At 37.9% G+C, this 13,232-nt stretch overlaps 1 protein-coding gene across 2 annotated transcripts in view; it reads right to left on the minus strand.

Annotated features, from left to right (window-relative positions):
- Nucleotides 1-13,232, minus strand: part of LOC119931521 (serine/threonine-protein phosphatase 4 regulatory subunit 1-like) — a 48,008-nt gene that overhangs the window by 25,790 nt on the left and 8,986 nt on the right. For both annotated transcript variants that reach the window (XM_038750261.1, XM_038750259.1), the window contains exons 3-7: nt 8,212-8,344; nt 7,250-7,356; nt 3,249-3,391; nt 2,848-2,994; nt 734-841 (exon numbers count right to left, since the gene is read on the minus strand). In XM_038750261.1, coding sequence (XP_038606189.1) covers nt 734-841; nt 2,848-2,994; nt 3,249-3,391; nt 7,250-7,356; nt 8,212-8,344 — 638 coding nt within the window. The remainder of the gene's footprint in view (nt 1-733; nt 842-2,847; nt 2,995-3,248; nt 3,392-7,249; nt 7,357-8,211; nt 8,345-13,232) is intronic.

A 13,232-nucleotide genomic window follows, 5' to 3' on the forward strand; every position in this document is an offset into this window, starting at 1 on the left:
CCTCCCTCTTAGACTCTGAGCCCCATGTGGGATAAAGACTGTGTCTGTACTCATTATCTTGTATCTCCCCCAGTACTTAGTACAGTGCTTGGCATACGGTAAGCCCTTAGCAAATGGTATTTACTATTATTATTATTATTATTATTAAACAGCCCAGGGCAGGCCTTCTGGAGAATCAATCAATCAATCAATCAATCGTATTTATTGAGCACTTACTATGTGCAGAGCACTGTACTAAGCGCTTGGGAAGTACAAATTGGCATCACACAGAGACAGTCCCTACCCAACAGTGGGCTCACAGTCTAAAAGGGGGAGACAGAGAACAGAACCAAACATACCAACAAAATAAAATAAGTAGGATAGAAATGTACAAGTAAAATAAATAGAGTAATAAATATGTACAACCATATATACATATATACAGGTGCTGTGGGGAAGGGAAGGAGGTAAGACGGGGAAGGAAAGGAAACCTGAGGAACAGAGGTGTCCTGCTGTGACAGTCTCCAGCCAGTGGTAGTCAAACAAAGCCACTGTACTGCTGAAGTCATATGCTCTATCTCAGACTCAATTTGCTTAGCAAAAAATTTTACTCATAAATACAGCATAATGAATGCTAGATGAAAAGTTTTAAGAGCTACAGATTGGCCACATTCTTTTCACTCCACTTGTGACAGCTGAGAAATTTCTGAACAATATGTCAAACATATTAAATTATGGGTCAGGGCATTCCAACCTTTCGAACTTGAAACAGCTTCCCATCACCGCACAACTCACAAAATCGAGGAAGCAGCAAGCGTTCAACTGTAGCTTTGCTCAACATTGAAGCCATTTTACAGATTATCTATATACACAAGAAGAAAATAAAAATTAATTTGAAAAGATACTATCATGCATTTTGGTGTGGAAAAGTCATGACATAAAAGTTGAAACAAACATAACACCCACATACACCCTTTCAAAATCTGCTTTACTAAATTTTAAATTAAATGTAAATGGACATGTGGATCGAGAAAGCCTATTTTAAAATTTGAAACTTTGCTCTAGGTCCTTATTCAAGCAAAAGATGTTTCACACTTCATCTTGTATCACTGATTAGCCAGGAGGCAAGATTATTGTTTTTAAAAAGAGAGATTTAATTTACTTATACTTTGTGGCAAAAATATGTAGTTTCATATCTTGTGAAAGTAAAAAGTACCCACCAGGGTTAACAGAAATAAGGAAGTGAATATGATTACACCAGTGATTTTGGGCTGTATTTCATGCCTGAAATTAATCATATTCATCCAGCAAAGCAATAGGAAAAAAGTTATTGGGGTCAACACTATTAATAATGAATGAGAACAATCACAAGTGCCTTGTAAACCTGACTTGAAAGAAACAAAAATGTGGATAAGTAGAGACAACCCACAACCGTGACTCACACAAATATAAGCTGCCAGGTATCAATAAAAAAAGAGCATTTAAATAAGAACTAATAAGATATTCAAGAACTCTTCTCCTGAAATGAACTTTGCTGTACAAGAAATCAAAAAACCTCAAAATTTTTCCACTTCATTTCGGTCACATTACTCAGCAGTAACAACAAAACTATTTAAAATGAATACCAAAATTAGCTGTGATGCCAAGTATCAAAATAATGGCTAAAAACAAGGAACTCAAAGTCAGAAGTCACAGTGGAAAATAGCTTTCCACTAAATAGTTATAATTTTGGAATACTAATTTCTTGTATGCAAGGTCCATTACAATTGACCCCAAAAGACTCAAATTCATTATGTTCAATATATTAGAGTCACACCATGGGATTCCTCCATTTCCAAAATTGTAACCCAGGTAGACTCCAGGAAAGGAAAAACAAAAAGGCAATACTAACAAAAGTGCCTAGCAAAAATTAAGAGGAAGGGGAATCTAAAATAAATTATGTTTCTGTTACAATTAGTCCCAGAACTTACAAGGAAAAAGCTATCACACTTTTCAAAATGGTTTCACAGACACTTTGAGGAAGCAGGCATAACCACAAGCACTATAGATTCTGCAAAAGATTAAAATATCTCTAGCCACAGAAGACTACGTGTGTACTCAGCATGGAAAGGATTGCACTTCATTCTTTATTCTGTTAAACTACACTTCTCAAGAGAGTTACATCAGTTATCTTTGAGCACAGAGCAAAACTACATATAATTATAAAAGATATGCACAACTGCAATGTCTTTCCAAAGGCAGATCAGATTTTAACATGCCTACTGTAAAATTAAAAATTAAGGCCAGTGTGAGCTTATGAACTTAATTTATCTATTACCAGTTCAAGACAAATTTCACTGCTAAAATGGCACCTTGGAATTTTGCCATGTTTAATTATATTATACCCAGTACCATTTTGTAGACAATTTAATTACTTGGAGCAAGCTAAGTGATTTTATAAAACTCTTGATAATTAGAATTTCTCCTAAACCTAATCCTTTTTTATACGTATGAAGTGTGAAACAATACGGACCAAAAATCCTCACTTCTTTCTTTTCACTGGGGAAAACTGTTTCGTAACGACATATAGTTGGACCACAATGTTTTACCAACTGGAAAAGGGAAAAATTATCTCTCCACATTGCACCTGCATTTAAACATGTCATTTAATAGTGTTAACATGCATCCCAGAATCCCCTGTAGAATTGCAAACACCTCATGCATGCACAACAGTGCCCTAGTTGCGGCATCTGGTCCTCTCCACCAGAACTCAGCCCAAACCCAATCAGAGTTGCAGGGCTCTCCGACCTGAACAGATACGCAAGCAAACTGGAGTCAAGTTCTACGAGTTTACAAAGTAAAGTGTACGCACCCTAAATCATTACTTACATTCACAGCTTCTGCTTTGTATTCATCATCGCTATCTGGAGCAGATAGGTCCAGGAGTATTGGACAAACCTTATTTTCAATATCATTCTGAAAAATTAGATCCTGCTCCAGTAGAATTAACAGGACTTCCTGACTTGCTTTTCTAACCTACGGTACAACAGAACAGAAAATTAAAATAAAAGGTTTTTTTTAGAAGTGATTCTCCCTTTCCCACCCGCTCTAAAAACTGAAAGGATGCCTAAAACAAAAAACAAAACATTTCTATCAGTCACTGAGCCCATTCAATCTATTTTCTGAACTGTGAGTTATTAAGGGTATCACTTCTCACTACTACAAAAAAAAAAAGCTATAAAGTCATCATGCCAAAAAAAAAAATACTTTTGGTTCAGAATTTTTCCAACCTGATTATTTGGGTCTGTGAGATATCTCACAACAATGGGCATAAGATATTCAGAGAATGCCATTGGGAAGCTTGGTCTGCTTTCTTGCAAAAACATGGCAATGGGAGGAATTTGTTCCATCAGCTCTGTCCGTACTGTAGGTTCTGCAGTTAGAAGGAGAGAATTATTTTGAAAAATTGAAAAAAAGAACCATATCCAGATATATTGAGAACTTATGGCTTTTGCTTCCTCCAACACTCAAGTACAAAAGTACTCTTTCAATATCATTTTTCAATTTGTGAATTCATGATAAAAGTACTCTTAAATTCCAATATGTTATAATGCAGTAGAAAATACCAAGGTAATAATTGTGGTATTTGTAGGAATTTACCCAGTGCCAAGTACTGTACTAACTGTGGGGTAGATACAAGATATCCAGGTCAGAAACAGTTCCCGTCCCTCATAGAATTCAGTCTAAGGAGGGAGAACAGGTATTTAACTTCCATTTTACAGGTGAGGAAACTGAGGTACAAAGATGTTGCATGACTTTCTCCTGGTCATAAAACAGGTAATTTGCAAAGCCAGAATTAGAAGCCAGGTCCCCGTCTCCCAGGTCCTTGCTCTTTTCCCCCAGGCTACCCTGCTTCTCAGTAAGAAGGAATGTCAGAAGAAATAAAAAACATAAAGGAATATCAACCCCATTAAAACTAAAGCATGAATTTTAAGGTTTTTACCCAATTTCTATTCCATGAATGAGTTTTAATTGGGTTAAAAGGTCCTTGCTCTTTTCCCCAGGCTACCCTGCTTCTCAGTAAGGAGGAATGTCAGAAGAAATAAAAAACATGAAGGAATATCAGCCCCATTAAAACTAAAGCATGAATTTTAAGGTTTTTACCCAATTTCTAGTCCATGAATGAGCTTTAATTGAGCTTTAAATCCCAATTAAGATTTTTTATATTTTATATTTTTTATATTTTAAATTTTCACTATCAAAATGAATTTATAGTTCCATCAAAAATCTGCCACAATCAAAGCAAACAGAATTAGTATACTCCTATAATGAGTTACCTACATTGCCCTTTCAGCACTGACTCATAGTTTTGGAATGTGGTATCTGGAAAGTTTGGTTATTTCTGAATGCATCACTTTTACTATGTTGCTGAGGGAATTTCCCTTTCACAACCAGGACATGGGGGGCAGGGGGGCCGGGGGAGGCATGATTTGAAAAGGAGTTTCTCCTAGAAACAGTGACTTTTTAGGAGGGCTTTGAAGGCAAGGAAAGGTGAAAAACAGATTAGAACCAACAGATTTGCTTAAAAGGGATAAAGGGCATGAGGTAGTGTAGAGAGAAAGGAAAGCAGACAGGAAAAAGGAAGTAAGCTAAGAAGAGCCTTTGAATCGATTTTTAATTTTTTATATGAAAATCCATAAGAGGTCACTGGAGATTTGTAATATGCTACAATGTTATAAGAAGGTTAAATGGGAGTAGGAAGAAGGAACACTGTTCCCCAAAGACCACGTAAGAAATAACAGGTAGGTTTTTAAGGTTTTACCACATGTTATCTGATTTCTATTACCCAATTCACAAGATCTACTGACTTGGCTATGTATTTTTGTACTTTTTTTTATTGGGTTAAACCCAAAATCAATTTTAAATTACCACACAAAATTTTGGGGGGATTTTTCCCCCTTTTAAAACAAATGTGTCATTTTTCTTAATGCAAGCAAATAGCCAAATGAAAATGTGGCATTTTTAAATGCCCCCTATTGAAATTTCCAGCAGCAGTTGTGTTAAAAATATGTCAATACTCTCGGTCCGGCAGCACTTACATGAGCTGCTTTCCTGTTGACTCGCTACCTTGCACACCCCACAACTTCAAGGTTTCTGTTCCCGTTGATCTGACTGAGAAAGAGCATGGCACACCAATGTAACTTCCCCAATCGTCCTGAGGACTGATTGTGTCCTTAGTTCTAGGTACTAAATTGAGACTGTTTTCATTTTATTTAGTGACTCTCCTAAAATAGCCTGTGAACAGATAGCTGTGAGGTCAAGGGTGCATCATTTGTCAACAGCAGAAAGGAATATTACTAGCGAATCCCTTGCCCTGTAGATGCTAATGTCCATAAAGTTAAAATAAAACTGGAAATTTTAAATAAGATATTTTTATTTAAATCTGGTTATACCCTAATTTTTAAAATCCCCAACCCCACAATTTCCCTATTTTAAATAAGATATTTTTATTTAAATCTGGTTATACCCTAATTTTTAAAATCCCCAACCCCACAATTTCCCTATTTTAATACCAGAATACTGGGCCCTAGATATAAAGGTTAGTCTATATAATTTCAATTCCTAGAGCACAGACGTTAAATCCAACAAAAAACACTCTTGCAATGTGATCAAATTAAGACAAAGTACTAAAACCCACTGATTAAACACAACTAAAACTCCTATAATATTTTGTTAAACTTTAAGCCAATATTTAGCAGTCTTCCTTTCTTCAGTCCATACTTATCATTTTTCTTAAATGTCTTCCTAAAACCTCCAGTGGTTTCTCATTCTTCTCTTCATTAAACAGAAACTGCTAATCAATGGCTTTAATCAATCAACCAATCAACACTCTCTCACTCTCTCTCTCTCTCTCTCCAACTTATCCATTTGTCTCCCACTATAAGCCAGGTCTCACTCTTCATTTCTCTAAATCAATAAGTGGTATTTACTGAGCACTTACTGTCTGTGGAGCACTATACTAAGTACTTGGGTAAATATAATAAAACAGAGGTGGTAGATATATTCCCTCCCCATAAATTAACCTACACACTGTGTCTCATTCTCCACTCTAGCAACGCTCTCTTGCTCATACTCTCTGTCGCTCATGGCACCCAAAATACCACTGCTCTCCCCATGTTCAAAGCCCTTCGGAAATTACATCTTCTCTGGAAGGCCTCCTAAAACTAATTTCTAATCTCCTTACCCTCCCTATATCCCCCAACTATCATTTCAGCAGTTCCACACCACCTAGGCACCTCTGTATCATTGATGTATATGCCTTTAGTAGTAGTAATAGTAATTGTATTTATTAAGTACTAGTCAGTACACAGGTAAGAATTAGACATGGAACCTGTCCCTCGAGGGGCTCACAATCTATGAAATCTTTACAATCTATTACTTCCTTTAATCTGCAATTTACTTGAACTTGTCTTCCCTGCTAGACTGTAAACACCTTGATAGCAAGGATCACATTTACTAATCAAAGCACATAGTACAGTGCTTAGTACACTCAGTACTGATTGATTACTACAAATAAAAATAATTTTTATACATGTGGATATATAAGATATATATGGGGAGTCATATACAGCCCCCAAATAGTTCACTAAATAGAATAATGCATTCAATTGGTTTGAAAACTTAACCCATTTTCAATCAGATAAGGATGGGAAGCAGGGCTTACAATACAATTTCTTCAAATTCATACCTACAAACTGGTACATTTTTCTGTTATTCTCTATGCATTGACAATGAAGATGAGCATTCTATTAGTTACTAATCTTTGCAGCACTACTCGTTCATCTTTCTTGAGTCTATCAAAAAAACTAGCACACTGAATGCAAAGGGGTAGAGGTGGGGAGAAACTATGATTTCTACCTAAAAATGTCACAAGTTACAATAAGTGTAATAATACATTATTTCTGATGCAAAAGACATGGTGAATTTTCACATATTTTAGCTTTACCTCAATAGAAACTGTGACTAAACCCTTTAAATAAAATATTAGGTTACAATAAGTAAATAGTCTATATCACATCATACCATTTTGAAAATATAATTTTGAGTCCTATTCCACAATTTTCCACATTACTTCTGAAATTCATTACTTTAAGAAAACTTTACTTTTAAAATTACATCCAATCTTTAAATTAACCAGATGATAACACTGATTCCCAGAACAAATGGAAATGTGCTTTGACAATAATTTCCTCTGAAATGAAGACAAAAGTTATACAATTAATTCACAAACCTGTATCTTCTGAAAGCCTCACCACTATTTCCATTACTGTCAAGAAATCTTCCTCGTTATTACTAAAATCCCTGAAGACATCCAAAAGTCCTCTCGCAATAATTTGTCTGCAAAGTGAAAACAATACATTTTATCATCCTTCGAATGCCACATTCCCTAATAAAAATTTGATACAATAATAGATATGCTACTATAAAACTTACGCTGAACTGTGAAGTCAAAAGAATGAAGATTTGAACACCAATTTTAACAGGGATTTTTAGCACAATCACCTTGCCCCCTTCTACCTCACTTCACTACTCTTACTACAACCCAGCCCACACACTTCATTTCGCTAATGCTAACCTTCTCACTCGATCCTGTCTCACCGACGACCTCTCGCCCACGTTCTGTCTTTGGCCTGGAACGGCCTCCCTCTTCACATCCAACAATTACTCTTCCACCCCTTCAAAGGCTTATTGAAGGCATATCTCCTACAAGAGGCCTTCCCTAAATCCTCCTTTCCTCTTCTCCCACTCTCTCCTGCATTGCCCTGACTTACTCCCTTTATTCACCTGCCATCCAGGCCCTCAGCATTTTTGTACATATCTGTAATTTATTTATATGAATGTCTGTCTCCACCTGTCGACTGTAAGCTTACTGTGGGCAGGGAATGAATCTGTTGTGTTGTCATACTGAACTCTCCGAAGTGCTTAATACTGTGCTCTGCACACAGTGAGCGTTCAACAAATACGACTGACTAATAGCCTATCAATTTATTTGAGCTATTATTTCCAAAGTTCCGTATGCAAGTTAAATTTATAACAACCTTAACGATTTAAGACTAAACATCCCATTACCCATTATCAATTCTTTACCGGGTGATCACGGAAAAAAATAAAAAGACTTTCATAGCACACATTTACCAAAAATACAAAAGAAAACAACCCATTAAACAAATACTAAAGGATCGTGGTCCTTACCGGTTAAATATATTATCACTAAAAGCGTACTTTTCCAGTCGAGCTAGCGGAGTCAGATTATCCTGTCCCGGAATGTCCAAAAATGCTGTTATCCTCATGCTATCACAATCTGGTCCATAATCTTCAAACCCAACTTTTGAAAAAACACACAGATGTAACAGAACAATGTAAGAAAACACATTCATGAAAATGTTGCCATGGCTGCTCTTCCTCTCGCAGTTACAATATTTCACATTTAATGAAAAGCTCCAAATCTTCCCATCTAAGACCATTAAAAATAACTGCAGGGATCAATATAAATGAATACAACATTGTTATCTTCAAGAAGAGATGCAAGGCCTCACTTTCCCTCTTCAAGACTTCTCCCTGCCATATACCATTAATGTGACTTAGCCCACTCAACAGGATGGACTCAAAGACATGGAAGTTGAAGGAAATTTATTCTCATCAAAATGCACTTGTCAGGACAGCCTTTGGTCGATGGAGCGGAAGAATAATATTAGAGAATTTTTAAAAAAAAGCAATGTAAGTTTGTTCTCCTTACATAAAGTCTGATGCATTTTGTATTTGAAAATGTACCTCAAATCTTCTCTGTCTCACTGCTGACCTCTTGCCCACATCCTACCTCTGGCTTGGAAGCCCCTCCCTTCTCATTATCAGACAGATAATTGCTCTCACCCACTTCAAAACTTTACTGAAGGCATATCTCCTCCAAGAAGCCTTCCCTGACTAAGCTCTCCTCTTCTCCCACACCCTTCTGCACCACTCTTACTTGCTCCTTCATTCATCCTCCCTCCCATCCCCACTGCACATTTGCAGATATCGTTATATATTTGTAATTCATTTATTTATTTATATTAACGTCTGTCTCCCCCTCTAGGCTGTGAGTTCGTTGTGGGCAGGAAATGTGTCTTTTTGTTGTTATACCGCATTCTCTCAAGAGCTTAGTACAGTGCGTTGCACACAGTAAGTGCTCAATAAATACAATTGAATGAATGAATGGGAAGGACAGAAATCAGAGATAAAACATGGTAAGGACTGGATTACCCAAACACTAAGTAAAAATCATGAAGTATCTTCCTGTTTTTCATGTCCCCCAACTTTCTTCCTTGTTCCCTCCAGTTACTGTACTCCATTTCCTTTCCCTTATTTTTATCTCATTCTTTTGGTCTCCCCAGCTTCATCTCTCTTCTGGGTCGACGTCTCTCTCTACCCATTTCTTATTCACCTCTTAACTTTCTCGCCTGTTGCTATTACTTTCTCCATCTCATTTGTGCATGTACAGAAGCCTCACAGTTCAGGGTTGCCATGCTCAGCTCTTTGTTGAGCTGCTTGTCTGACTTTAATGCAGCTGAGCAAGACATTTTCAGGAGAGTTGTCTATTCGACCCATCTGATGAAACCTGGACTAAACCGTTTCTAAACAGAAAACTTTCTTGAAGATACTAGTGAGCGCTAGGCACAATTTGACCCGAACGTCTAAACAAGGAGCAACCTACATGTGGCAGAAATACCCATTTAAATCTTCTTTTTATCGTAAAACTAGATTACCCAATTCCCTACTTTTAAACATTTTACCCAGTGCAGTTAACTTTTTGAACTATTAACCTTGTTTTTAGGAACCATCTCACAAAATATATATTCTTTTGAAACAATATTTTTTTAAAACCTGGTAAATAGTTTGGGATAACTTTTCAAGAAGTGACTTACTTAACCCTATGAATGTTTTCATATTGATTCCAGTAGTAGCCAATGTTATACTGGACTAGGAGAAAGTTCTAAAAAAAAAAAAAACAAAAAAAAGACCCTCAAGAGAAAAACAGATTTGTAGGTCTCTGAGGTTAATTCCATGAATATTGAACATTAACTATAATGATCTAATTGGCATGGAAGAACTCTGAAAAATTTAGAAGTGCTCTATAAATCCAAGATATTAATATAGCTAACCAATCATCCCTTTGGAAACAGTGGTAGTAAAAGTACTTATTAAGCACTTACTATGTGCAGAACACTATATTAAGTGCTGGGAAAAATACACAGTGAATTAGATATGGTCCCTGGCCCTTCTGGGGATAAACGTTAACTGCATTTATAGTACCTCAAATTTGACAGCAGTCTCTTTGGGCTAAAAGAAAATGTGATCTCTTTCAAGACTTTTCCTGAGAATGCTTTCTTGTGTTTCTTTGTCTTCCTCTATTTGTGAAAACCCTGATTTTAAGAAAATGTATTACATCCTCAAGGTTTTGATTCCAATTCAGGTTAGAGAATTGTGGCCGTGCCCACTACACTCTCTCTCTAAAGTACTTGCTGTACATCTACACAGACATTTTCCAAGTAACTGACATGTATAAAACTTACAGGTGGTTAAAATTGGAGTTGTCTCACTCTTTAGAAGCAATTTCACTTGCCAAAACTGTAACTTTGGGGAATATGAGAAGGAATAAAGTATGACTGTGGGGGATATGAGAATGAAGCAAAGGTGCTCACTACCTAAACACTGCCTTTGATCACTGCATATATCCACTGCTTTTCTATGGGTGTGTGAGACTAACATCCACTTAGCATCATAATTAAGAGGCAGTACATTATTTGCTCTTCAACATATAGGTTCATCTGCAGTCAAGTATCCTCCATGATGCAATGAGGTGATGCTCCTTGAAAATGTGGTTGAACCTTGGGGCACACTTCCCCAAATTTGATGCTATATATTACAACTGATTCCAAAATTGCCGCAGAAGTCATATGAAATCCCTTTATGTGCTCTATTTTGTAATGATGAACCCTGTCCCTCTAGTTCCCAGGCCCAAGCTCTTTCCACTACACCACACTGCTTTCCTGGACCTGGGTTGTAATTCCAGATCTGCCACTTGTCTGCTATATGACCTTGGGCAAGTTGCTTTACTTCTCTCTGCCTCAATTACCTCATCTGTAAAATGGGGATCAAGACTGTGGAGCCTCATGTGAGAAACAGGCTGTGTCCAACCTGATTATTTGGTATCTACCCCGGCACTTAGTACAGTGCCTGGCACATAGTAAGCGCTTAACAAATACCATTAAAAAAAGTCCTCCAACCCCCAGGTCTGTGCTCTGTCCACTGGACCACACTGCTTCTGGTGTCTTAAGGAACAGCTCTTTTCCACGTTCACAATAAACTCCTTTGTTCAAGCGATGAACCACAAGTCAACCCGAATACTGTTCACATTTCTACTGCTACATAATTTGGGGTGGGGATCATAACTTCTCTTCCTCTGCTTAAGCATCCTTTGCGTGCAGAGCACAGTAATAGGCACTTGGAAGAGCATAACAGAATTAGTGTGGACAAGAACCACTGAGAGCTAGATGAATTCCCAAAGGGAGTGAGTGTAGCTTGAGAAGAGGAGGCGGCCTTAAGGACACCGACAGTGAGGGAGTGGGAAGCAGAGGGAGAGCTGGCAAAAGAGAGCAAGAAGGTCACACAGCAGACAAGTGACAGAGCCGGGATTCGGCCTTGATTACTGTATCAGCCTTCTTGTTGACCTCCCAGCCTCTTGTCTCCCCCCACTCCAGTCCATACTTCACTCTGATACAAAAACATTCAGGACATGCTTGCCCACTCCTCAAGACACTCCAGTGGTTGCCCATCCACTTCCATATCTAACAAAATTTCCTCACCATTGGCTTGGAAGCAATCACCTTGCCCCTTTCTACCCACCTACTACAACCCAGCAGGCACACTTCATTGCTCTAAGGCTAACTTTCTCACTGTTACTTCAATCTCATCTATTTTAGAGCACCTCTCCCTCAGGCCTGGAACGCCCTCCTTCCTCAAATCCGACACACAATTACCCTCCCCACTTCAAAGCCTTATTGAAAGCACATCTCTTCCCTGAGGAAGCCCCCATTTCCTCTTCTCCCACTCCTTCTGCATCGCCCTGACTTGCTCCCTTTATTCATCCTCCCTCCCAGCCTCACATGCTGTATGCATGTACATATCTGTCATTTATTTATATTATGTCTGTCTTCCTTCTAGACCGTAAGCTCGTTATGGGCAGGGAATGTGTCTTTTTATTGTTATAGTGTTCTCTCCCAAGCGCTTAGTACAGTGCTTTCCACACAGTAAATGCTCAATAAATACGACTGATTGAATTAGACCCTTGAAAGGCCAATGAAGGATCTGGAAACTGTTCCTTTCATCATAATGTACTCTACCTCTTGTTGTTGATGTCCTTGTTTATTATGTTAATGCTGTTTTGTTTCAATCTTTTCTATATGACCAACTCTCTGCCCCCCTTTTAGAGCCCAGTATGGACCAGAGACGGAATGTGAATTATCATCCTTAGAACAGTGCTCCGCACACAACAGACATGCAACAGCTTGCTCTGAAGGATGGAATGACAAAGAGTACAACACGATGGGAGTGTCAAGGCGATGAGTGAGAGCAGGGATGGCTTGAAATGGCTAGTGTAGGCTGACTGCAGCCACAGAAACAGTGATTACAGATGTCAAAATTGTACACCGTAGTAGCCAAAGTCATAAACTCAGTTCTGCAAGACATGTACTTTCACTCTGCATTTTGGCTAGGATGTGACGGTGGAATTAGGGAGTGTAGGGAGTGATCATCCGAGGATGAGTCGCTGTGTCAGAAGAAATCATTATATTCCTATGAGCAGCGCTCGACGTGGGCGAGTACTTCAACACACGTTTTCCTTAGAGTGGGGTTCTGCAAAAATGGAATACTTGCATTACGGAACTAGGTGTGTGTAATTCATGTGAAATATGACCACAAAAAACTGTCAAAATCTGGAGTTCATAAATCCTCACAAAAAGCATTAGTAGGTAAATAGTCCTGCAAATGTCCTACGTATTTCATCTTTTTAGTAAGTCTTGTAGAATAAGAGAAATGGAAGTCATTAGTCATTAACAAAATTTCCTTCCTCAAACTTGTTGAGAACTTCCGCAAATCACTTAGCTATTAAGTACACTAGTCTCATTAGTCATTCCTAGTCCCTAATTCTCATGTGAAGTCACTAACCATTTGCCCAC

Source organism: Tachyglossus aculeatus, chromosome 8, assembly GCF_015852505.1.
Source record: "Tachyglossus aculeatus isolate mTacAcu1 chromosome 8, mTacAcu1.pri, whole genome shotgun sequence".
NCBI lineage: Eukaryota > Metazoa > Chordata > Mammalia > Monotremata > Tachyglossidae > Tachyglossus > Tachyglossus aculeatus.